At 45.6% G+C, this 25,192-nt stretch overlaps 1 protein-coding gene across 1 annotated transcript in view; it reads left to right on the top strand.

Moving 5' to 3' along the window:
• CSMD2 (CUB and Sushi multiple domains 2) overlaps positions 1-25,192 on the top strand; it is a 538,353-nt gene that overhangs the window by 324,453 nt on the left and 188,708 nt on the right. Inside the window, 7 exon segments of the mRNA XM_042993830.1 lie at positions 2,621-2,759; positions 3,772-3,959; positions 4,729-4,917; positions 5,125-5,241; positions 11,719-11,934; positions 13,355-13,543; positions 18,314-18,483. Coding sequence (XP_042849764.1) covers positions 2,621-2,759; positions 3,772-3,959; positions 4,729-4,917; positions 5,125-5,241; positions 11,719-11,934; positions 13,355-13,543; positions 18,314-18,483 — 1,208 coding nt within the window.

Genomic DNA, 25,192 nt, shown 5'->3' with positions numbered 1-25,192 from the left:
GTGCCTGGCACCTGTCACCCTGGCATGTGAAAATGAACCAGCGGGTGTGAAGGACTGAATGCATAGAGAGGTCATCTGAGCATCACATGGGCAGAAGAAGAGGTGAACCAGCCAAAACATTGAAACAACACAGCGGAAAAACACAAAGTGGTGACTAGCAAAGGCAGGATTTGGGTTTCCCTGTTTCAGATAGGGTTTTGTTGAGATTTGTGCCCCGAAGTGGCTGTGTGAGCTACAGCTTTCTGGAGAGTGAGGATATTACAATCCACAACCCAAGAGGCAGGGCCCTTGCTGAATTGAAGCCAAGAGAGAGTCCCAGCTTCTGCTGAGGCTAATACCTGCATGGAGACCCCAGGGATGGAACAGTAGGCCCACTCCCCTCCACCTCCAAGGTCTCGTGTGTCCATCAGAGAAACAGGGGAACACATTCGCAGGTTCAGGGAGGTGCAAGGATGGATCCGGAAAACTGGGATTCCCCAAGAAGTGACAATCCTCATGTTGCACTTTACTCTCCAGGTATTTGGTATAAATGCTATGTTCCTACTTAAGTTTCTCCAAGCCTCAACTTAACTGAAAATGGGGTGATAATCCCCACCTATAAAATGAGGATAACAGTAGTATCTGTCTTTTAGTGTTGCAGTTGTCACAAGAATAATCCACGTTAAGCCCTGACACACAATAAACTCTCAATCCCCGTGAGCTCATTCCTGCCACTTACAGCTGTCTACCATTATGTGCCGCAGGGGGATTTAGAGACAGAGGTCTTGAAGTGAAATCCCAGCTCTGACTCCATTAGTTCTTGATCTCATCTTTTAGCCTGCTTAGCCTTAGTTTTCTCCTCTGTAAAATAGGCATAATAACTGTGTAAATGTCGTGTGCCTTTCAATGAGATAATACACATGAAGTAGCATCGTAAGTCATTGGCATGGGTTTCTACTTCTAGTGTGATTATTATCGTTATTATATCTCATGTTAATTAAACTTCCTAATGTAACATTCTATGAAGAATTCTTGACAATTATTTTTAGATGTTTCCAAGAAGTTTATAGAATTGAGAGAAGGAAAGGTGTATATTTGACCATGTTTTATGAGACTGATTACCTAGAGATAAACATATACAATATTGCAGAGATACAAGTGTGGATAGCTTTTTATTTCCTTCCTGGTCCTGTTCAGGGCATTTTTGGCATCTGATAGCTTCATAGCAAGGGATTCCAAAGGAAGCAGAGGTTCTTTTAAAACCGGGAGCCTGCTTAGCTTAGGATCTCTGGATTTATGCTGTCTTCCTAGGTCTGAATCCAGGCTCTAGTTCTTGCTAACACAGGGCTGGTTGCTTAACATCCATAACTCTCTCTTAGCTGTAAAATGCAGAGGATAATAGCGCCACCCTTACAGGGTTTGTGTTTTATGAGGAATGAACGTGACTGTCCGTGTGAGCTCGTGAGTGGCAGTGGTGGCGACAGTGGCCACAGCGTGGGTGTTAGTTGTAGTCCTGGGGAGGCATGTGTATTAGTCTGGGTGGGCTAGGTTAGACTGCACTGACATACAACCTCTAAATCTCAGTGGCTTGAAAACAGGAGTTTCTATCTCACACAGACTACCTGAGCTGCATGTTTGACACTGGTCATCAGTGGCTCTACCCCTCAGAGTCGCTTAAAGGCCCAGCTTGGAGGGACTTCTATCTTGACACGCTCTCACAGTCACTGAGGCAGGAAACTGCAAACCGTGCACCGGTTCCTAAAGGTTCCCCATGGGCATGACACGTGCTGCTTCTGTCCTCACTTTATTGGGCAAAGCAGTCGCGTGGCCTAGCATAGCTTGCAAAGGGGTGGGTGACGAAAGCTGACCACGTGCCTGAAGGAGGAGGACTGGAGTAGCTCTAAGGAGCACCACAAGGACCAAGAGTCTGGAGGCAGGAGAGGCAGTGGTGAGGCGGATGGGGACGGGACGCTGAGGGATGGGCAGAGAGAGACCAAAGGACTGAGATAACAGGCGTGGCAGGATCAGAGGCGTGTCTGGACCACGCAGTGTCTTGTGGAGCCACCTGCCATGAACCTTCCATCCATTCATTTATTCATTCAAGCAGCAATCACTGATAACTGTGTGCCAAGCTCTAGGCTAAATGCTGGGGATCCCAACTTGTATTAGACCATTAATAAGGTCCCTGCCCTCATGGAGCTTATAGTAGAACAGGTTGTGCTGGTGCTCCAAGCCTAGCGTCGGGGTCCGCCCATTGCCCAGTGCCAGACCACGCCAGGCATGAGGAGATTGCCTGGTCTCTGCCTTTGCCACAAGCCTGCTGATTGAGCGAGGAACAAAGTGAAAAACCAGTGTGACCCAAATATCAGCTGTACTTCAGCCCCTCCAGAATGGCAGAGGACTTTGTTTAAAGGATTATTTTTATTTCTCCCCTCCGGCCTTTAATAAAAGTCCAAATGATGTAAGTGGGCCGTATCTATAAAGATCCCAATAGACAGAACTCACAGCTTATATAGTTTACGTAAGTCTCCATAAAAACAAAAACAATACTTGTTGGCAGATATGTTTTATAGAGAGAGTTTTTATCTGTTTGTTCACTTGTCCCCTCAAGAAAACTCCTTCTCTCCCTTCTGTCCCCCAGCTCCCTGCGGTGGTCATCTGACTTCACCCAGTGGCACCATCCTATCTCCAGGCTGGCCTGGCTTCTACAAGGATGCTCTGAGCTGTGCCTGGGTGATCGAAGCCCAGCCAGGCTACCCCATCAAAATCACCTTTGACAGGTACCTGCACCCACAACCTTGGAGGCAGCAGCAAGGGGGTCTTCTAAGGAGTGGTGTGGGAGGGCACCTGGGGTTGAGGGACAAGGACCAGCACCGATGCTGAAATGTCAGCCAAGCCAGAGAACACTGGAGCAAATTGCCCTGGGGAGTGGGGACAGACCACACTGGCTTTGCCCTTGGCCTTGGTCCCACCTCAGTAGTGGGGTTTGTGCTGTTTATGACCAGAGGGGTGAGCAGAAGGTGCGGGTATCACTTGGGATGTCAGAGCCTCTCTGGCTCCCTTACCCCCAAGGAGGGAGAATGGGAGATAGACCCACCAGTCATTGAAGCAGTCATTGGCATCTGAAGAGCAGAACTCTGAAATTTGCAATATGGGAGGGCAGCCTTCCTGACCTCTGACCCAAATCCTGCTCAGATGCCCCCACTTCCCCCTCCCACCCCAGGTGCTTCCGTTGGGTAGAGAAAGTAGTCACCCAGGTTTGAAGACAAACTTCTTCTGTACAGAGCATCCCCAGCCTAGAACGGCAGTGCTCAGACTTTTCCGTGAGAGCCCGATAGTAAATATTTTAGGTTTTGTAGGCCACTTGTGGTTATCTGTTGCATATTTTTTACTTTTTAAAAACATACCTCTATATAAATGTTAAAAACCATTCTTAGCTCTTAGGCCGTCCAAAAATAGGCTAGAGAACAGATTTGGCCCTGGGCTATAGTTTACTGAATTCTGGCCTAGATCCTTCTGACCCCCATGAGTCTAGTCATTGCACCTCTAGGTCTTAAGATAAGTAGTCTTGGTCCAGGCCACAAGGAGGACTAAGAGAGCTGCCTAGCCGTGGGAGGAGGGGGAGGGGCTAAATGCAGTAGAGAAGGCCCTTCTGTATCACTATTGTATTTAAATGTCCCAGCCAGCCAAAATCTGATTGTCCTGAAGCCCTGGGTCAGGCAGGGCCTTTTGTCATTTGCAAATTAATAAACCTCGAGTTTCTCAAGAAGTCTACATTTCCATCTTTGGCAGATTTAAAACCGAGGTCAACTATGATACTCTGGAAGTTCGAGATGGACGGACATACTCAGCGCCCTTGATCGGGGTTTATCATGGGACCCAGGTTCCCCAGTTCCTCATCAGCACCAGCAACTACCTCTACCTCCTCTTCTCTACCGACAAGAGTCACTCAGACATCGGCTTCCAGCTCCGCTATGAAAGTGAGTCTTGGCAGGGAAGCAGATGACAAGGTGCTCTCCAGTGGGTGAAAGGACCCAGGACTGTTCCAGCAGCGGGCCTCCAGCTTAGCCCCATCCCCATGGCTTTCTGTTAGGCTGTGCTCCTAGGGGAGGGGGCACTCCCTTGCTCTCAGCCTCTGTCAGAGCCCATGGGAGCTTAGAGGGGAGCCTTTGGAAACAATGAAAGCTGATGATCTACACACCACAAGGCTTCCTCTGCGAGCAGGTGGTTGGGTGCCACTGTGCCGGGCTCTCTGGGGACAGAGTCTTTGAGGATCGTGAGGTTAAAAGGTGATGGCATCTCCTGCTCACCCTCACCCTCCCTCATCACCTTCTGCATCCATCTCTGGTGCCTCAGTTGAAGAAGATGGTTGTCCCTTCCATTCTTTGTAGACCAACATAGAAAGTCACAATTGAGAGCGCCATGAGGAAAGCCTCATTTTCTTACTCATGTTTGTATCCCTAAGACTTAGTGTGGTGTCTAAACCGTAGTGGACACTCAACTTATGTTAATTAAATGAATGAATGAATGAATGAATGAACAAATAATAGAACCAACTTGTTTTCTTTGACAGACAGGTCTTTAAATACCCTCTCAGCAGATATTGACAGCCACGCTTGATGCATGGGTAAATAGCAGCTTCAACTTTCTGTAAATCAGGGCTCTCTCCTCCTTCCCTTTGTGAGCCAGCTGGGGTCTCTCTATGGTGATGGTGAGCTGTCTGTTCCAGCTGTGGGCTCTCTTTTCCAGCTATAACACTGCAGTCAGACCATTGTCTGGATCCAGGGATCCCTGTAAATGGGCAGCGCCATGGAAATGACTTCTATGTGGGTGCTCTGGTAACCTTCAGCTGTGACTCAGGCTACACATTAAGTGATGGGGAGCCCCTGGAATGTGAGCCTAACTTCCAGTGGAGCCGGGCCCTGCCCAGCTGTGAAGGTGAGATACACTGTATGGGGGTGCTTAGGTAGTGGATTCCTTTCCTGCCATGAAAAAAAGGAGCTGGCAGGGGCACTGACTCTCCCACTCCATCAGTGAGGGCTGGGGGTGGAGAGGAGATGGCTCCCAAGTTCCCAGGAATATTGGTTGGGGTGGGGGTGCTCCCCAAGCCACTCCAGTCTTTGACCACGTTCTTCACTCTCGTAGCACTCTGTGGTGGTTTCATTCAAGGCTCCAGTGGGACCATCTTGTCACCAGGGTTTCCCGACTTCTACCCCAACAACTTGAACTGCACCTGGATTATCGAAACATCACATGGCAAGGGTAAGTGGTTAGGCCTATAGCAAGTATTGGGATGTGACCTGGTCAGGGCTCCATGTTCCCCAGGTCGACGTGACCTCCATGGGGATCTCCCTATGTAGTGACCACAGGACTTGTCTGAATTTTTCTCATCAGCAAGGAAACTCCCAGAAGCTTCATATCTCTTTGAATCAACAGAATTCATTCAATAAATATTTTTAAGAATCTGAAATCCCCATGCCAGAAGAGATCATAGAGATCACCCTACCTAATGCAGGAATCTTCTTGAGTTGCTTTCTACAAGATGGCATCACACCATCTGCCTAAACACCCCCAGTGGTGGGAAGGCGGCCAACCCATTTAGCAGATGGGCACCTGCTGTCATTTTTTGATGGGTCTGACCCCTCCTAATAGCTTTTTAGGTATTCCTGAAAATTTTTCCTTGTTCTGTGTCCTAGAGGAACATAGAATACATCTACTCCCTTTCCCCATGTCCCCCCTTCAGAAACTGGACCCAGTGATCCTTTTCTTACATAGCTCAACTGTTCCTCAGATGCCATGTTTTCATATTCCTCACCAGGCTGGAGTGTTACCTCAACTTTCCTACCATGAATGATCTTTGGAAACCCATGTTCAACTTAGGAGTTCTGGTTAAAAATAAACAGTAAATAATATAGTCTTTGATTCAACAAATATTGATGGAATGCCACCCATGTTGCAGACACTGGGGCTGGGAATAAGCAGTAACCAGGCAGACATGGCTTCTACCCTCAGAGCTTATTCTGAAGTTCATCCAGAGTCATGGTTCTTAACCCCTCTGCACTTCAGCAAATATATTAATGCTTAGACTGCACCCTGGAGATTTTGATTCTCTACATTAGAGGTGGAAAATAAGCATCTTTGATTTTAGAACACTTCACTAGTAATTCTGATGCATGCTGTTGAATAAGAACCTCTGTCCGGAAGAGTTAACATGTAGAAAAGCCAAGAAAATTTTTTAAAAGAAGAGAAACTCTTCCAGATATTAAAGTGTTGTTATCGGCTAAAATAATTTTAATGATGTGGTATGAGTATTGGCGTGGACACACATATCAATGGGGGAATATAAAGGTCCAGAAGTAGATTCCTTTGTGTATGTGTGTGAGTGAGTGTGTGTGTGAGAGAGTTTGTGCACGCATACACACGCACAGTCCTGTGTGTGTGTGAGAAAGAGACAGTTTGTAGTATATAATTAAAGTGTCATTTCCAATCCATTGAAGAGAGGATGGATTATTTAATAAATGGTTTTAAAACAGTAGGCTTAAACACTTGGGGAAAAAAAGAAAAGAAGCAAACAGACCTCATACATTTAACCACATGAATTCCAGTACTAGAAGAACATGAAAATCTAACCTCAGGTAGAGACGTACTATAAAGAGTAACACCGAAAGCAGAATCCATAAATGCAAAAACTATTTAATATTTGATTAAATAAAACTTTAAATGGATTTATGTAAAAATAAGCCATAAAAAATTCAGATAGTAAGTGGACAAAATTAGTTTCAACGTGTATAATCAAATAAAGATTACCAACCTGATGCATCAAAGAGCTCCTAAAAATCTTTAAGGAGAATATACCTGGTCCCTACACCTGTAAAATAAGCAAAGCAATAAGTGCTTCATGATACAAGAAAGATAAATGAAAGGACATTGACCCCACTCATAATTAAAGAAAGGAAAACTGAACCAGTAATTAAACACCATGTCTTTTTTCAAGTCAGCAGAGAAAATCATAACAGTGTGGGAGACGTTGTAGAGACACAACTACTCTTCTTCAAAGCTGACATTGTGTGAAATGGTTGACACTTTCTGGATAATGGTTCCGTGATGTGAATCGAAAGCCTTCAAAATATACATGCCTTTGGACCCAGCAATTCCTCTTTCGGAATTTATATGGAAAAAAAATAAGTACAACAGTACATCAAGATTCAGCTACAAGGACACCTCCTAAAACACTTTGTTACTTGGAAGATTAGTTAGCTACTCAAATGTCCATCAATAAGGAAATGTTAAATAAACATAGGGTACCTGTGTATAATTATTGTATTATATGTGCAGCCTCTAAAAGGCATAATGTGAAAGAATATTTAAAGACCCACAGAGGTAGTTGCAATATGTTGTTAAGTCGAAAGAGATGTTTCCCAAAAGAATATATTCAGTTTATAAAAAATAAACAAGGATATATGCATAGAAAAGTGTCTGAAAAGATCTATCCCAAGATGTTAGTGCTATTACTCTCTTATTTTTATCTTCTCATTTTTTTCTAGTTTTGAACAATAAACATGTATTACATGTAAACTATACTATTTGCATAAAGAAAGAAAATTTGAAAGAAAAGTAAAGTCCCACCATGTGTACTTAAGTGCTTTCTTTCACTCTTGCCTTTAATAGGCCTGACTAGCTGGGGTTAGGATGACATGGAGCTTCTTGGGAAGACTGGACCCTCCAGGCAGTCAGGGCAGTCAGAGGGCCCGTTGTCCCCTTCTCCCCACAGTATTGTTCCTGAGGAGAGGAACAGAGTCCTTGTTCATCCTGCAGAGCTGTTTCCACCAGGTCTGGGCCAGCATTGGCCACTGCAGGAGCCAGGAGCTCCTCCATGGTATCAAGAGGGAAAGAAAGGTAGCCCCTCGTGATCCCTAGAGGAACAACCCCCTATAATTTATAGGGCTGTGTGTTTCCCCTTGGCTTTCTATGTGTGTCTTTGCCTAGAAGTCAATGCAATTAAACAAATACTTAATAAATGCTTATTTTATACTTGAACTTACACTGGGTGCTAGGAAAACCCAGAAGAACAAGCCACTCTGGCTTTGCTGCCTTCACGAAGGTTATAGTCTAGTGGTAGAGACAGACAGCCTAATGTACCACGGCTAAGAGCAGATAGGGGTGGGAAACATCCAGAGGCCAGCCTAGAGCTTGGTTAGGTAGGCGTCCTGGGGTTGAGACTTAGGCCAGTCTTCAAGGATGAGCAAAAATCAGCCAGGATGAAAGGCGTTCCAGGCAGAGAATCAACAAGGGGTCACTGATGTATGGCAAGGTCACTTCTTCCTTAGAAGCATTTAAAGGCTTCACCAAACCCTTAGCATGGAGCTCTAAATTGTAAAATAGCTGGCATGATCCTATAGCCCTTGCTCACCTCTCTCAGCCTCCTTCAGAGCCCTGTAGACACTACCTTCTAGCTACACTGAAACTCTTTCAGTTCCTGAAGCTTCCCAGGCTTTCGTTGTCCTCTAGAGCTTTGTGCATTGAAATGATTTTCTTCTCTCTGGAACACTTTCTCCCCCTGCACCGTCTCCACCAACCCTCTTGTGTGGCCAGCTCTTCATCTTCTGAACTCACTTCCTTTAATGAGCCTTCCTGACCCCCTTTCTCCAGCCCTGAGTGTGAGTTGGGTTCCCCTCCATGGGCTCCCACATGATCCTGTACTTCCCAGCTCTCATACTTTGCCGCACAGTACACAACTTGCAGCTCCATTTTCTGTCTCCCCCTGAAGACTCTCAGATCTTTGAGAGACATGTCTGCCTTCCTTGTTTCCTGCAGCTTCCCCAGGTTCTAGCTCTATACCTGGCACATCAGGAACTCAAGAAATATTTATATGAATTGAATTAAACTGAACCAAGACCCTTCTCCAGAGGGCAGTGCCTGTAAGAGTGTCTCAGGTTAACAGATCCATTAGGTCACTGACTCTGATTGATCTTCAGCAGACAGAGGAACAGCTGGGGAAACTCTAACCTGTGTGAAATTCAGAATTATTCGATTTCCCAGCCAAAGGGAACGGCCAATTCAGGAGTCCAAAGAACGTGCCCTTGCTGAGACCCTGGAACTGACATTTTTTTAACCATTAAAGCTGCCTGAGAGATGAGTTGAGCAAAGAGAGCACCTACTATGTGCCAGGCACCATGCTGTGGGCTTTGCATCTGCCAGCCCAGTCATGCCTCGCTCCAAGAATTAAATGTCATCTATGAGGAGATGCTATCACCCGCATGTTAGAGTGGAGGAGACTAGAACTCAGGATGTGCTGAACAACTGGCCCAGACCCTCTAGCTGGTGGACGGGCTGTTGATCTAGGTCTGTCGCCACCGCCCCCTCAAAGCCCATGCCTTTTCCACAGCTCTGAATGTGTGCTTCGGCATGGTATCCACATCTGTCATAGGCTCCTGCATGGTGACTCCGGTCAAGTATTGGTTTGTGTGTGCATCCATCACACCAAATCTGGATTCAAGCCCCAACATGGGGCCTCTCTGTCCCTGTGACAATGTCTTCATTTCCTCACAATGGCCAAAAGAGCCCCAAGCAATCAGCACAGCTGGGAGACCTAGGGGCTCCATCTCAGTTGTTTACTCATCCTTAGAATGCCAGCCAAATGTTTATTCCTATGGAGGGGCTGTGTGTGCACGCTAAAGAACAGAGCGTGGGGCTTAGTGCTTAATCAACTCTTGACTCCCTCTGCTGTGTCTGACCCACTCTCCGCCCAACCCGTGCTCTAGCCCAGAGGAAAGGACATATATTCCACCAAGCCTCTTCCCAAACTCTGTAGACTGAGAATGGTTTCTCATGTGCACACATGTTAATGTATTGAGAGTATAGGATACACATGGGCACACATACCTGTGTGTCTCCAAAACGCTCACATCCCTCATGCCAAAGAAGTCTTCCCAACCCTCCAGGCGTAATTGCCACTCTTCTTCTATGCCCCCATTCTGGACTCTCACTATTGATGTGTCTGTCTCCTCCACTAAACTGGGAGATTTTTCTCAGGGCTTAGCTCAGGCCTGGCACTTAGTATGTGCTTAGGATCTGCTTCTTTGAGGAAATAAATAGATGCATCTCACTTGTCTGGGCACAGGGCATTACAAGCTGCATGCCTGGCTCTACCACCTCTGTGGGACTCTGTTTCCCCTGCCCACCCACCCCCATAGAATCCCAAATACTCTGGGGTCACCAGCTCCTGTCAACAGAGAAGCAAAAATATGAAAACATCTAAACTGTTTTAGAATGAAGAGCTTGGATCCAACCATCATTTATCAAAAGCCTGTCAGTAATTATCTAGAGAAGTATTCCTCAAACTTTTATGTGCCTACAAATCTCTTGGGCATCTTGTTAGCATGCACATTCTCATTCGGAAGCTCTGTGGTAGAGACTGAGATTCTGCATTTCTAACAAGCTTTTGGGCGATGCCCATGCTACTGGTCCATGGACTTTTAATAGCAGGTGGACCCAGCCCCCCTAGTCTACCCAAGCACCTGCCCTTAGCACATCCAAGGCATGTATTCCCATAGGCACGCTGACGTGTGGGTGGGCATGCATGTACACACACGCCCACCCACACACAACTGCCATCTAGATGAGTTCAAGAGTTGCTTTGGGTGTTAAGATCCTGCCACCCCATCTTTCTCACCACCTGACCTGCCTCACCACCTGGCCACTGTTACTGCCTGCTCTCTCTCTATAGCTTGAGAAGCTAAAACCTTCTCGGTCAACCCCTACAGCCAAACTGCACTTCAGATCCCAGCTCTGCCACCTGCCAGCTGGCTGACCCTGGACAAGTGACTTTATCTCTTTGTGCTTCAGTTTCCTTGGGTGTCAAATGGAGATGAAAATAATCATACTTATGTCATTGGTGGGATTAACTGGGTTTCATATCTTCTCTTCCAATCGATAGGGACCAGCTACAGGGCAACTAAAACACACGGCTTGGTGACACACAGATACTTAGTGCTGAAACTTTAGTGAATATTATTGTTTTTCTTTAGTGCTTTCCAGTCTGCCCCTAGCACATTCTGAACTATGTTCAATATAGCATGTCACTCTGAACTGTAGCTTATTTTTTTTGTTTATTTTTTTTTGATAGAGAGACAGAGCACAAGAAGGGGAGGGGCAGAGAGAGTGAGACAGAATCCGAAGCAGGCTCCAGGCTCTGAGTTGTCAGCACAGATCCTGACCCACGGCTCGAGCTCACGAACTGTGAGATCATGACCTGAGCCAAAGTCAGACACTTAACCAACCGAGCTACTTAGTAGCTTAGTAGTTTAGAAGTAGCTACAAGTAGCTTAACCCCTAGCTACTTGTTTAATGTCTGGTATATCATATCCCCTTGCACCTACCTGACCCTGGATCCCAGCCAATAGGAAGCACCCATCAAATATACAAATACTTGTTGAAAATTAGTGAGTGAATCAGTGAATGAAAAAAGGCTATGAGGCATTCTCATGGATCTAGCCATAAGTCTCCCTTTCAGATTTGACGGCCATAAAGCAGTTGTCCTTCTCCCTGACTTATGGACAGCGGCGTGTTCTGGTTCATTTGGGTGCATTCATTCCAGTTCACCCGTATGTATCGATCAGTGCATGCTCGAGGTCCTACTCATTGATACACATTCACAAATGTTTATGCAGATCCTGTCTTGCATCTGGGCTGCTTCAGCCATCTCACTTTGTCACCCGGACCCTTCCGGTCTCTTGGCAGGTGTGTTCTTCACATTCCACACCTTCCACCTGGAGAGTGGCCACGACTACCTCCTCATCACTGAGAATGGCAGCTTCTCCCAGCCCCTGAGGCAGCTGACCGGCTCAAGGTTGCCAGCCCCCATCAGCGCTGGACTCTATGGCAACTTCACTGCCCAGGTCCGCTTCATCTCCGATTTCTCCATGTCCTATGAAGGATTCAACATCACCTTTGCAGGTAAAGCATGTCAGGTCCCCTGGGGGAAATGATGGCAGAACATTCTGCCTCTCCCTCTGCTGCCAGCCTCTGGTCTTCCCAGCCCATGGATATCGATCCACTTTCTGATCTCTGGGAGAATGACCTCACTGCTGCAGCAAAAGATAGCTGGGTTAGACACAAGGACAGACCTCCCTGTAATGGGCTGGGAAGCGGGTTTTTGGGGGACTCTCCTTCCCTGAAGGTGTTTAAGATTCACTCTGAAAATCACCTACCCAACTGGTTGGACTAAGAGGTCCCTTCCTACCCTAGTAACTCCTGATTCTTCTCCTGATTTCACTTCCACTGTTTCACAATCCCAGCAATTAAAAAAAAAAAAGTAAGAAGGGCATTTGAAATTAACATATTGGAGTATTTGAGTATCGTTTGGGGACTTCTTCACCAATGCTAATTTAGTAGCAATAGATATTTATCTTTGTGTTTAGGAACCCTGAAAAGAAAGCTCTTTAATTTAGTATTCAGGGAGAAAAGAGAACCCTTCATTCTTCTTGTCCCAATTACTCCCACCACTCTTGTGCCATTGCTTCCCAGAACCCCCTTCTCATCACATGGATTTCCCCAGGACAGGAAAGAGATATATGGCCTCTAGGAACTGGGACATGGCCAGCTTAATCCCATGCTGTCCCTCCAGCAGAAGCCACCTGCCATGTGCCTGGGCCAGTCTGGCCAGTGGGACATATCCAGCCACTGTGTCTCCTCCCATCTAAGAGACCCTCCTTCTCTTTACCAAATAGAGCCCCAGGGACTGTGTCCCAGAGGGAGATACCCTTGGGGAACAATTGAAATTGTCACTTCTGTGCCACCACTAGAAGTATTGGGCAGATCCCTGGCTGATAAATGCCACCCCATCATGCTTGCCATCTGCCTCAAGTGTCAGCGTTACCAACATAGCTTTGAGTGAAGCATTTGGATTCTTTCTCCGGGTGTAAGTTGCCTTCGGCTGGGTCATACATTCTGACCCTCTAGAACCAAGCAGATTGAATTTATCTGGGTCAGTGCCTAGGGAGAGAGAGGCTGGAAAGTCTTCAAGCTCTGAGGCCTGGGGTTAATATGGAGATGAAGGGACAGAGGAGGGAAGGGTCAAGTCATGAGGAACCTCATAAATACTCCCAGGAAGCATGTTTCCAGAAACACTGTGTCCTCTCTCTGCTTGCAGTATGAGGCATCCCCACAGCCCAAAGCGCTGTGTTCCTCACCTCACTGTATGTCTCTCTCACCCCTGTTCATCTTGGGGTCTCTCTTCTATTCTCTTTACCTTTTGTGGGTCAGTGTGCATATATTCTGTATCTCTGTCTTTATCTCTGGCTCCTTACTCCCACTGTTTGTGTCTATATGTTTCCATATTCTGTGTCTGACCCCAGCTCTCCTGCTGCTTTTCCAGAATATGACTTGGAGCCCTGCGAAGAGCCTGAGGTCCCAGCCTACAGCATCCGGAAGGGCTTACAGTTTGGCGTAGGCGACACCTTGACCTTCTCCTGCTTCCCCGGGTACCGTCTGGAGGGCACAGCCCGCATCACGTGCCTGGGGGGCAGACGGCGCCTGTGGAGTTCGCCTCTGCCAAGGTGTGTTGGTAGGTGGTCACGTGCTTTCATTTTGCTTCACTAATGGGGTGGGCCAAACTTTAGTCGATTGGTATGAGGTAGTGAAACACATATGGGCCAAAAGGCCAATAGGCCTGGGTTTGAGGACTGCCTGAGCACATACTCTTGCCTGCAGTGGGGCGTTGGGTGGGAGGCTTGAGCTCCTTGCCAGGCTCTGGAGGCTGTTCAGAGCTCTAGGCTCCAGGGGTGGAGAGAAGTAGGATGATAGCCCAGGGAGCAGGGACAATTGCTGGCTGGCCCTCATTTATAAAGTTGATGGCTCTGCTTGCTCAGCGCTTGCCACACAGGGCTGGATGGAACACAGGCTAGATACATGGTGGAGTGCTTACCATGCTAGCTGTTAGCATAGAACCCATGCGTCCTGTGAAATCTCGCATGAACCCCCAATATACCCCGTAGCTGGAAGCAGCAGTGACTGACTGAAACAGGAGCCCTAAGGTCAGCCTTGCCTGAGACATCCCCGTGGAGCCTGGGGCTCTGCAGAGGACAATTGTAAACAGGCTGGCAAGGTGGGCCTGGCTGGGCCTGTATGGTCACACAGGTTCAAGTTCGGGTCTCTGCTCAGCCACTTCCCAGCTGTTAGATCTTAGGCAGGCCACCAAACCCCCTCAGCCTCAGCTTCCTCATTTCTAAAACAGAGATAACAATGTTCAACTCACAGGCTTTATTCCAGTTTAGATGACATAATTTACATAAACCCAATGGAGTGCTGTATAATTATCATCATTCTGCCAATAACTTTTTTTTGTTATCTATCAATAACCAATAACCTCTCACAATCTCAGAGAGCAAACCTGAAGACACATGGATGCAAAATTCCATTTGGATCCATTAAATAATCCCAGAGTTTATCCTTTCTCCTGTAACTACCCCCCCCCCCCCAACAGCATCCACGCACCCTGACCCGGGCACACATTGAAGCACACACATTCAGACCTACACATTCCCCCATGTACATTCAATTTTTCTCCAGCTACCAGAAACTCATTCCTTCTCCAGGAAAACATCCTCAGCTAAGTAATTCTGGGGGAAATCTTTCTTGAATGGGATTATTCAGGACCACAGATGCACACACTCCTTAAGCTCTTGCCTCATTGATCTCATTACATAAACTCATTCTTTAACTTATTATTCCAATTACTGTTTGTTCATGACACCTCACAATATTTTCATTATTACATTTGTCTTCTGTTTCGTGTGTTATTAATAATGCACGGCAATTATAATCACCTCTAATTACCACCAGCCCTGCAACAGAGCCTCAGGCTGGAGGTATCATGGGAAAGCCCACCCTGAGGATGCTCCCAGTTGCTACATGCACTGTGGGTGTAAATTGGATAACTTAACCCACACAGTGTTACCAGGAAACATTCCCAGCTGTGAAGGAGATGAACAGCTCTGGGCTCTAATTCATGGTGTGATAGGGTGACACAGCCCCTGACCTCAGGGACCCTTGAACTTGATGTGGAAGAGACAGCCCTGACTCCAGGGGACCCAATCTGCAGCAGGAGACATGTCTCTGTCCTTGGGAGCCCTGGTGTGATGGAGAAGAGCAAACCCTCTGCCTCCAGAGCCCCAGACTGATGGATAAGACACAGCCCCTGCCCTTAATGAGACCTCTCCTGATGGGGACGACAGAAGTCGCAGATGCCTCAGTCAGTGGCAGGACTTTCCTGTGCATATGACTGTTTGTTTCTCCGGCACAGTTTGTTTCCATTTATACTTGTGTTTGGCTTTTCAGTGCATCTGCTCACCTCCCCTGTTACTTTGGAAATTCTCCCAGAAGCAAATGTCTTGTCCCTCTACCTTCCTGTACCCTCCCCGGTGCCCAAGACAAAAGCCCTGGCAGGGAGTCAGGCTCTGGTGGTCAGCCAAGGACTGGCCCCATCTGAAGCTACCAGCTCTGTGTCCCTCCTCATAAAGGTGTTGGGTGGTGGGCAAGAGGAGAGGGGCATGCTGAGGCAGAGATGAGCACAGAGCAGTTGTGCTGGAAGCCAAGACCAGGAAAGGTGTCCCATAACATGCCAAAGCCCATGCTTAAGGGAAGCCAAACTTAGGAACTAGGCAGAGGGCAAGAGGCATCAGGAATAGCGAGGGTGCCGTGAACACTGGGCAGCTAATGCACATTTCCCAAGAAGCTTCTTGGGCTGTCTGCCAGTCCCAGAGCACAGGCAGTTAAGGCTCCAGATGGAATCAGGTAAGCCACGTAGATTCACCTGGGATAGATGGGGAAAGAGAGGAGGAATAACACTTGTTGAGGGCCTACTATATGCTGACCAATCCTCATATGGTCACTTATTTTATCATAAAATCTCATGTATTTATTCTCTATAGTCTTATACAGATGCTATTATTGCCCAGATGAAGGCAGATGAAGAGACCGAGGTTCAGAGTGTTGATATAACTTGGCTGTTCATGCTCATCTCACTGCTCCACAGGCCTCTCCCTAGATGGAGGGGAATAATGCTTCACCCCAGAAACAATGGAGAGCTGCTTAAGAGTGCTGCCCATGTGATATGACTGAGTAATAATAACATGGCTAAAAGCCTTCAGCACCCCCTCCCCAAATCCCTGCCCTCATCTCAGGGCACCCAGAAAATGTACATGGGGTGCCTGTCCACTGCTATTGCTTTAGTTTTTTGCCCCAGCTCAGCACACTCATTGTGCATATTTGGATACTTTGCAAACAGGCTCTAAGACAAATGGTGGCTGTCTTGGTCAGTTCAGGCTGCTATAAGGAAAATGCCATGGGTGGCTTAAACACTAAATATTTATTTCTCATGGTTCTGGAGCCCAAGCCACCCAAGATGGAAGGTGCCAGGAGATTCAATGTCTAGTGAAGGTCCTCTCCTAGCTTGCGGGAGGCAACCTTTTTGCTGTATCCTTACAAGACAGAGACAGGGCTCTGGTCAGTTCTTCAGCTTATACGGTCACTAATCCCAATCACATGCCAAGGGCCGCACCTCCAAATACCATCACATTATAGATTAAGGCTTCAACATACGGATTTGGCACAGGATCGTGAACATTTAATTCATAGTAATGGCTTATGTAAACTAGGAAACTGAAGCTGTCCTGAACTGGACAGAACCCAGGGAGTAGGGCCCATTGAAAAACTAAGGGCCTGTTGTAGAACACAGACATGGTCTTCAAAGGTCTAAGGAGCAGCCTGAGGGACACAAGAATATAAACCAAGACCACAAGAGGCTCAACTCTGTATCACAAGTTCCATCTACACTGCCTTGGCCCAGTACACTTCAGGCTTAGGACAATTAGGGTTAACTAGGTGGTGCATTGGTCGGTGGCCCATTGGTTGACCTCCGAGCCCTTCCAGCAAATACTGTGCCTAGAATAGGGACACTGAGGGATAGTTTGGAGAAAGCAGACTTGCTACCGTCAACCCCAGAGATTCAAGACATGCTCCAAATTCTCCATATGTCCAGACAAATAATGTGCCTGCCATCTGGACTTGTATTTACATCCTTCTGGAAACTAATTATTTTTAGGATGGTACATCTTCTGAGGTCAATGTCCTCCATATTCATTCATTCATTCATTTGGCAAATATTTACTTTACAGACAATCTGGGCTGAGCCTTGGAAGTTCATAGATTCATTAAGCATGACCCGAGCCCTCAAGTAACTCACAGTTTAGGTGGAAGATGCCGGCAAGTAAGAAGCAATCAGGGTGCAATATGGTAGGCACTCTGGTATAGGGAAGCGCAGGGAGGGGATCTACAACTATTAAACACCCGAGAGAGATAATTGCAGGTTTCTGCAGCCCTGCCCTGCCACCGAGCTATCTCCCCTTTCATCTGCTCATGCCTGCCCTACCCTGGCACTGAGTGGGTGTTGGGCATAGAGAAATGTGACCACATCCCAGAGGATCGACAGTGGAGGAGACGGAAATGTTAACAAATAGGTGAAGTAAAATGTGGTGACTGCTATAAATAAAGATATGGGAGTAATGGGGAAAGAATGACTCATTCTGGAGGAGGAGGAAAAGACTTCAAGAGGAAGGTGTGAATTCATTAGCTGTCAAATGAAACAGGGTTTCAGTGGGTCTATGCTAAAACCTTTTCCAAAGCCTCAGCGGCCTAAAATTCCAGGACCAGGAGGGTTGGGCTCTCAGCCCCCTCCTCTCGGTGAATGGAGAGAATCGATCTAAATGGTTAAGTACCAGATCCTTTATTTTTAAAACAGCGATGATAATTATGCCCACCTTATGGGGTTGGTTGTTGTGACTAATGATTGAAATAATCCTTGTAAAGTTTGGAGGATGCTAGCAATACTTACTCAGTTTTCGCCCCTCTGAGTTTCTATCCTGCCATCTCTCCTCACTTGACCACCCCCATCCTCCCTGCCATCCTCCTCAATCATTCTGCTGCTGTGATACTGTATGAACAGGTGTGGAGAAGGGCTGCTTCATGCCACTAAGAAAGTACAGGATGCCTGGTGGGGTAATCTCTATTCTTGCCAATGAGAAACAGAAACACAGAATAAGACAGAGAAAGAAATTGGGCAGAATTTCTTTAAAATGCCTACAGATGGGCAGATACTTTTAAAAAACTTTGATATGCAGTCCTATAGGCCGGCAGGCAAATGGACAGAGAAACAGGCATTCGGGCAGATAGACAGGCAAACAACGTGCCATCTTTGTGAGGTTCTCCAGCGCTGTAAGTTGTTTTCCACATGTGGCTGATGGGGGTTAATCTGTGATTATTGTGATTCTCTTTCCAGCTGAGTGTGGGAATTCAGTCACGGGCACTCAGGGTACATTGCTGTCCCCCAACTTTCCTGTGAACTACAATAACAACCATGAATGCATCTACTCCATCCAGACCCAGCCGGGGAAGGGCATTCAGCTGAAAGCCAGGACATTTGAACTGTCTGAAGGAGATGTCCTCAAGGTAAAACTGATAGATTTCATAGAGGATGTGAGTTACGGTATACAAAAGTGTGCTCAGCACCTACTTGTTTCTCTCTGTGTGAATGACCCAAGCTTTCTTCTTCCCTCCTGAGTTCCAGGATATTGTCCTCACTTGCCTGGGAGAAAGTGAGAACCCAAAACAGAACGGTCCGTGAAGGTCTAAGAATGTGACTTTAGAGTTTGCTTAGGACTTGACTGTTCTCAAATACATAGGTGGTAGAGTACGGGTTGACTGCATGATAAATAATAATAATAATAATAATAAATTCAGTTGGAGTGGCCATTGGGTTAGGTTTTTCATCGTGACTCTGACCATCATGCTGGATAGTGAAGAGCTCATAGATTGTGCATGTGTGCGTGTGTATGTGCATGTGCATTTGTGTAGATATGTGTTTGTGGATGTAGATCCTTCATATATACATTTCCACGTGTGTGTGAATCTGAGTCTATGTGTTTGCTTGGTTCAAGGGACCAGTGTTTGTGCAGACTTGTCTCTGTATTTTGTGCATGTGCATCTGGGTATGTCTTGAGGATATGTTTCTGTAGACTAGCAGGGCTGTTTCAGCAGCTCAGCATGCCATGGTGCTGGCCCATGTGTGGCAGCAGGGTTAAAGAAAGTGGATTTAAAGAAGTGACGGTGCTTGATTATGGATTGTTATGACACTGAGCACACATACAATTTGTATTTCTTTGTGTGTATGTGATTAATGTGTATCTCCAGTAATGTATGGTGTGTGAGTATGTGTGTAATCAAAGCATGGACTCTGGAGAATTTGTCAAAGAGCTGCCTTATTAAAATGGATTATAAGGAAAACCTCACACAGAGTTGTCCATTTTCATCCAATGCGAAGAAACTTTTTTAGCTTATCCTAATACAGTTTTATTCCCCATAGCCAGAGAAGTCTTGACATTAGAAACAATCAGAGGTCACTACTCTGAAAAATCCAAAGAGAAACCATTAAGTGATCCCCATCCCTTAGGATTCTCTCTGGATATGATGAATGTACTGTGCTTTTTAAGCAGAGATGATATTCTTGACTCATTCTCTAAGGCATGTGTTTGCTGGGGTACATGAGTGGGTGTGGGTGTGGGTGTGCACATGCATTTGGAGGGTGTTTCTCACTCTAAACTGATTATCCTTGAACCCATGAGGTGACCAGTTGGGACCGGGTATGCCTGAAATAGAATATGTGAAGCAGCCCAGGGGGATCAGGGCACAGTCACTGGCTTTTTTTTTTTTTAATTTTTTTTAACATTTATTTATTTTTGAGAGACAGAGAGAGAGCACGAGCAAGGGAGGGGCAGAGAGAGAGGGAGACACAGAATCCGAAGCAGGCTCCAGGCTCCGAGCTATCAGCACAGAGCCCAACGCAGGGCTCGAACCCACAAACTATGAGATCATGACCTGAGCTGAAGTAGGATGCTTAACTGACCAAGCCACCCAGGCGCCTCCACCCCAGTCACTGGCTTCTTAAGCTCTACTTTGCAACCTCTGAGCTCCCCAGACAGAAAAACAGTGCATCTCCTTTTAAGTGAGCAATATACAAGACTTTATAATTTCCAAGGGCCATGTCCTCAGGCATCCCCCAGACCTCACCTCTCTCCATCCATTTGTTCATCATCAACACCAGATCTTCAGAGGATGTAACCGGGGTCAGCAAGGCCAAGGTGATTTCTTCTCTTCAGAGCTGCAGATGGAATTGGTGAAATGCAGAGCCCTTCTTGCATGAAGGTCATTGCCAACCCTGCAGTGAAAAGAATTCTGGAGACATAATTTTCAGGTTTTAAAGGGAATATAGCAGCAGTTCTGTGCGTGTGGCCTGATAGGATCAGCAGAAGGACTCCTTGGCTGCCAGAGGTCACATGGAGTGGCAGCTACCTGAGCCTCTTCACCAGGGTGGTCTAAATTCAAAGAAGCACCTAAGACATGGTCAACAGGTGTGCACACCCAACTACCCTGTCCATGTGGTGTCTTAGGATCAGGTGAGCAGCTCAAATGAGAGAAGAGAGACTTTTTGAGGCACTCAGGGTAAGAAGGGAGAGACACAGGCCATAAAACCCAGGTCAGAGGTCAGGGAGGACTTGTATAGGATGCAGGACCCCAGGTAGTCCTGCAGGGTTGTGGAGAGAGAAGGATGAATTCCTGTTTTATTGGGGGATGTTCCCAGTCTTCAGACTTTGTCTTAGAGCCATCTGCCCAGCTTGTCCTGCCACCCAGCCTTCTAATAGTGGGCTCCGCCTTCTTGCCGATGACCTTCTTCCTGCTGTGCCCAGGCCTTCTGAGTGTCCCCCTCAGAAGGCTGGGCTATGGCTCTGACATGGCAGAAAGGCCACTCATGGGACCCTGAGCCCCCCATAACTCCTATAGAATGGAACCTGGGGAAGGGAGGGCAAGGCACCAAGGGAGATGGGATGGCTTCGTGTCATCCCTTCCTGCTCTAACTCTTTTCCTCAGATCCTGGTCCTCCTGAGGGAGAACCTGGGACATGAACAGGTACAAAACTGTTTCAGAACTAAAAGAAACCCACAGTTTGGTTTCCCAAATAGTCTCCAGAATGGCCGTGCACCCATGTCAGCCGTAGCGGCACTGTTGTGCCAGCCTGTGACTCTGGTCATCCTCGACAGGAACGTGTGCAGGAGGAGCCCAGCACACCAGTCAGCTCCAAGAACACCTTGTCCTTGCTGTGCTGGAACTCACCCATCTGCCGGAACACTGGCAAATTCCTCACCCTGAGGCCTTGCCTTTCCCTGCAAAGAAACCCCGGTGCACACCAAGGAACTCCTGACCTGTCACCTCCTCCACCTCCTTATTTATTGCCCAAGATATAATATATCATACATCTGATCAACCTTCCAATCTTTCCATATAGTCTTGTAATCCTGACCCATGGAGTGACTCTTGACTTGCATTTGTGACCCCTGATCTGTGTCTTACCTTTAATTACCGAAAATCCCTTAAACCACGCCCCTATACATACTTCAGCTTGTCTCCCCTAATTACCCGATTCCTTTTATTTTGGCCCCCACCAAAATTTTGATCTGACCTCAGTAAGATAGGAAGGGCCTCTAAATTGCAATGGTATGGAAAGATACCCTCCAGCTGAAGATGGCAAATGAAACACATGTGTATATATGTATATGAAACCATCCTGCACAGGTCCCCACTGAAATGACTAAAAGGATACAAATGCAGGGAAAAACGCCCTCACCCATGGAAATTAGGCAAAGGCACATTTCACATACAGCTTAAAAGAATTTTCGCCAAATGGAATATCCAAAAAAGAACCCACGTTGAGAAAGGGCCTAATCAAAGTATGATTCATGTACCTGAAGTGAATCCTGCCCATGGACTCAGTGCCAAAACCCTTAAGGAAATCACATCTAAGTCAGAGCAGCAGAGCCTAGAGCCAAGGACATGCCATGTACTGTTGGCCTGGACCAGATCTCAATACCACTAGCTCTTCCAGAAGTGTGCTAGGTGTGAGAGACCACACAGAGCCACGATTCCCTCTCAGCAGGGCGCGCTGGGCTTGACTTGGCTTCTGTCAGCAAGTCAGATAAAGTAGGGCAATGCCTAACAAAAGTGGTCAGGCTCTTCAGAAAAGAGGCTGCCACAATCACACATGCATACTTTAGCACTAGGAGCAGGAGAACTCCTGCTATGCCCTTTTCTTGCTAATTCCTCCATTCCCCTCTAGACACCACTGGGCATTTCCATTCTCCTATTTTATTCTCCCTCTGTGATGGTGTGCTAACAAGAAAATTAACGGGATATGTATAAATATTCCAGAGATCAGAAGAAGGGAACCGGTCTGAAGAGTGTGAGCTAATTGCCCCTCTGTAAGCAACAAAGAAGTAAAACTTTAAAAGCTCCTAATTTGTATTCTTAACAGGATTTGAGAGAATATCATGTTTATGACACAAAAATAGGCAGTAATGAAAACTGAGCAATCCAAGATGAGGAAAGATTAAATCGAGATGAAAAACAGGATCACCCAATTAAAAAATGGAATGGAGGCCAGGAACAAAAATGGTAAAGCACAGAAAAATGAAATCAGTTTGTTATAAATTTAAGAATTTCTCTCAAGTCTCATAAGGAAATTTAAAAGAGGATTCTTTTATGTTAATAAAATGTACAATCAATCCACAGTAAAACTTTATGTGCCAAATAACATAGCATGAATAAATTAAATAAAAACTGCTAGAAAGGTAAAAAACAAAAATAAAGTTAAAGTCAGGGTGGAAGATTTTAATATATCTCTGTTAGTCTCCAACACATCACCTAGATTAAAAATAAATAAGGATCTAGGTAGCTTGGATAATATAACAATAAGTCCAAAGAAAGTAGGAGAGAGAGACTTCTTAAAGTCAAAAATGACAGAATAAATACAGCTAAAAATACAGGAGCAATTGTCAGCAAAACCAACTGGTTCCTTGAAAAATAACTAATAAAAGACACAAACCTTGCAGGACTGATCAAAGAATAAAGAAGCCACAGGTACAGAATTTTAGGAACAGAAAAAGGAACACAGTCACAGATGAGGTAGAGATTATGAAACAATCAGAAAATATTTAGGAACAACCCTAAGCTAAGAAATCTGAAAGCTCAGGTAAAATGGGAAATATTGACAGATAAAAAGTACTAATGTCAAGAAAAAATAAGGGTGCCTGGGTGTCTCAGCTGGTTAAGCCTCTGACTCTTGATTTCGGCTCAGGTTATGATCTCACGGTTTGTGAGTTCTTCATGAGTTCGAGCCCCACCTCAGCCTCTGCACTTGTGTGGAGGTTGCTTGGGATTCTCTCTCTCTCCGTCTCCCCATCTGCCCCTCCCCTGCTGTCACACTCTCAAAATAAATAAATAAAGTTAAAAAAGAAAAAAGAAAAACCTGAATAAACCAATAATTACTTAAAAAACTGGATCCTCGGGCACCTGGGTGGCTCAATCAGTTAAGTGTCTGACTTCGGCTAAGGTCATGATCTCGCAGTTCATGGGTTCAAGCCCCGCATTGGGCTCTGTGCTGACAGTTCAGAGCCTGGAGCCTGCTTCGGATTCTATCTCCATCTCTCTCTGTCCCTCCCTGCCCCCATGCACTGTCTGTCTGTCTCTCTCTCTCTCTCTCTCTCTCTCTCTCTCTCTCTCTCTCTCCCTCTCTCTCAAATATAAATAAAACATTAAAAAGAATAAAACTGGATCCTGCCCATATCCTGTCTCACAGGCCCCAGGTGTAGACTATTTTGCAGGTAAACCGACAAAAGTTCGAGGAATCACTAATCCTGCAATAATCAGACTGACTCAGAAAAGAGAAAAATTAGCATCCATATCCTAATTCATTTTATTTAAATGAGGCAAGTAGAAATATTGATAGCAAACTTAGTGAGGGCCATAGAAGAACAAACTATTGTACTAGTCACTTATCATAGATCTAAACACCCTACATACATACAATGTCATATTGAATCTAGCTGTGTCTGAAAGCAAAAATGACCAAGTGGGATTGATTCCAGGAATGTGAGGATGTGTCAATATTAGAAAAGCTCATGATATTATGTACTAGACAAACCCTATGAAATTGCTGTCTTTGTAGGTCAAAACCAGTCACATATTGGCAACTTCATGTGATTCAACCTAATATCCTAAACAGATTAGAAGGCAAAAGTATGTGATCCTGCCAGTCACCTCAAAACATCACATGATGAAATTCAGTATTCATTCATGATTCTTAAAAAATACCTCAAAACTATGAAGAAAACTTTATTAATCTGATAAAAAGTTCCTACCGACACCTATGGCAAACATTTTTCTTAATGACAAAACTTCCTAAGGATTTCCAGTGAAGTCAGGAGTAAGACATGAGCTCTGTTATCACCACTAGTATTCAACATTTTGCTGCAGATCGAAACCACTACAATCAGATCAGAGAAAGAACAAAGAAACTATCAAAATTAGAAAAGAATTTATAAAATTATCTCTCTTCTATTTAGAAAATATGAAAGACTCAATGGATGAAACATCAGAACCAATAAGACAATTGAGCAAAGTGGCTGAAAACATAAACTAAACTAAACATAAACTAAAATATAATCAGAAAAAAAAAGAGCTCATTCCTAATGGAAGCAAAAACTATAAAACACCTAGGAATAAGTCTAAAAGATGTGCATCATCTTTTCTGAGAAAATTATAAAACTTTATTTGGAAGGACATACAATTGAAATAAATGCAAGGAGGTTTCACACTCGTGGATGAACAAAGGATATGGACAAGCAATTCACATAAGAGGAAAGTGGAATTATGGGTAAACACATGAAAAGATCCTCACCCTCAGGGATAATCAAAGACATACAAATTGAAATAAGATAGCGTTTCACACCCATCAAATTGGAAAAAATTAGAATGCCTGAAAATACCAAGTGTTGGCGAAGATACAAAGCAATGAAAGCTGTCATATGATGTCAGAGGGATTAAATTTGTATTACTCTTTGGAGAGCAATCTGGCAATATCTAACAAAGCTGAAAATGTGCCTTCCCAGCAACCAGCATCTCCATTCTAGGCGTATGCCCTAGAGAAACTTGAGCACGTGTGCAGGCAGACATACAGTAGTGTCCCTAGGAGTGTCCACATTGTTTGTAACTGTATGTACAAAGCTGCCCACGTAGTGTGGTTATGTTTAAGCCAGCCATCTTGCTGAGT

Source organism: Panthera tigris, chromosome C1 (genome assembly GCF_018350195.1).
Source record: "Panthera tigris isolate Pti1 chromosome C1, P.tigris_Pti1_mat1.1, whole genome shotgun sequence".
Taxonomy (NCBI): domain Eukaryota; kingdom Metazoa; phylum Chordata; class Mammalia; order Carnivora; family Felidae; genus Panthera; species Panthera tigris.
Note: the sequence above shows the minus strand (reverse complement) of the source record. Positions and strands in the feature narration are given on the sequence as shown.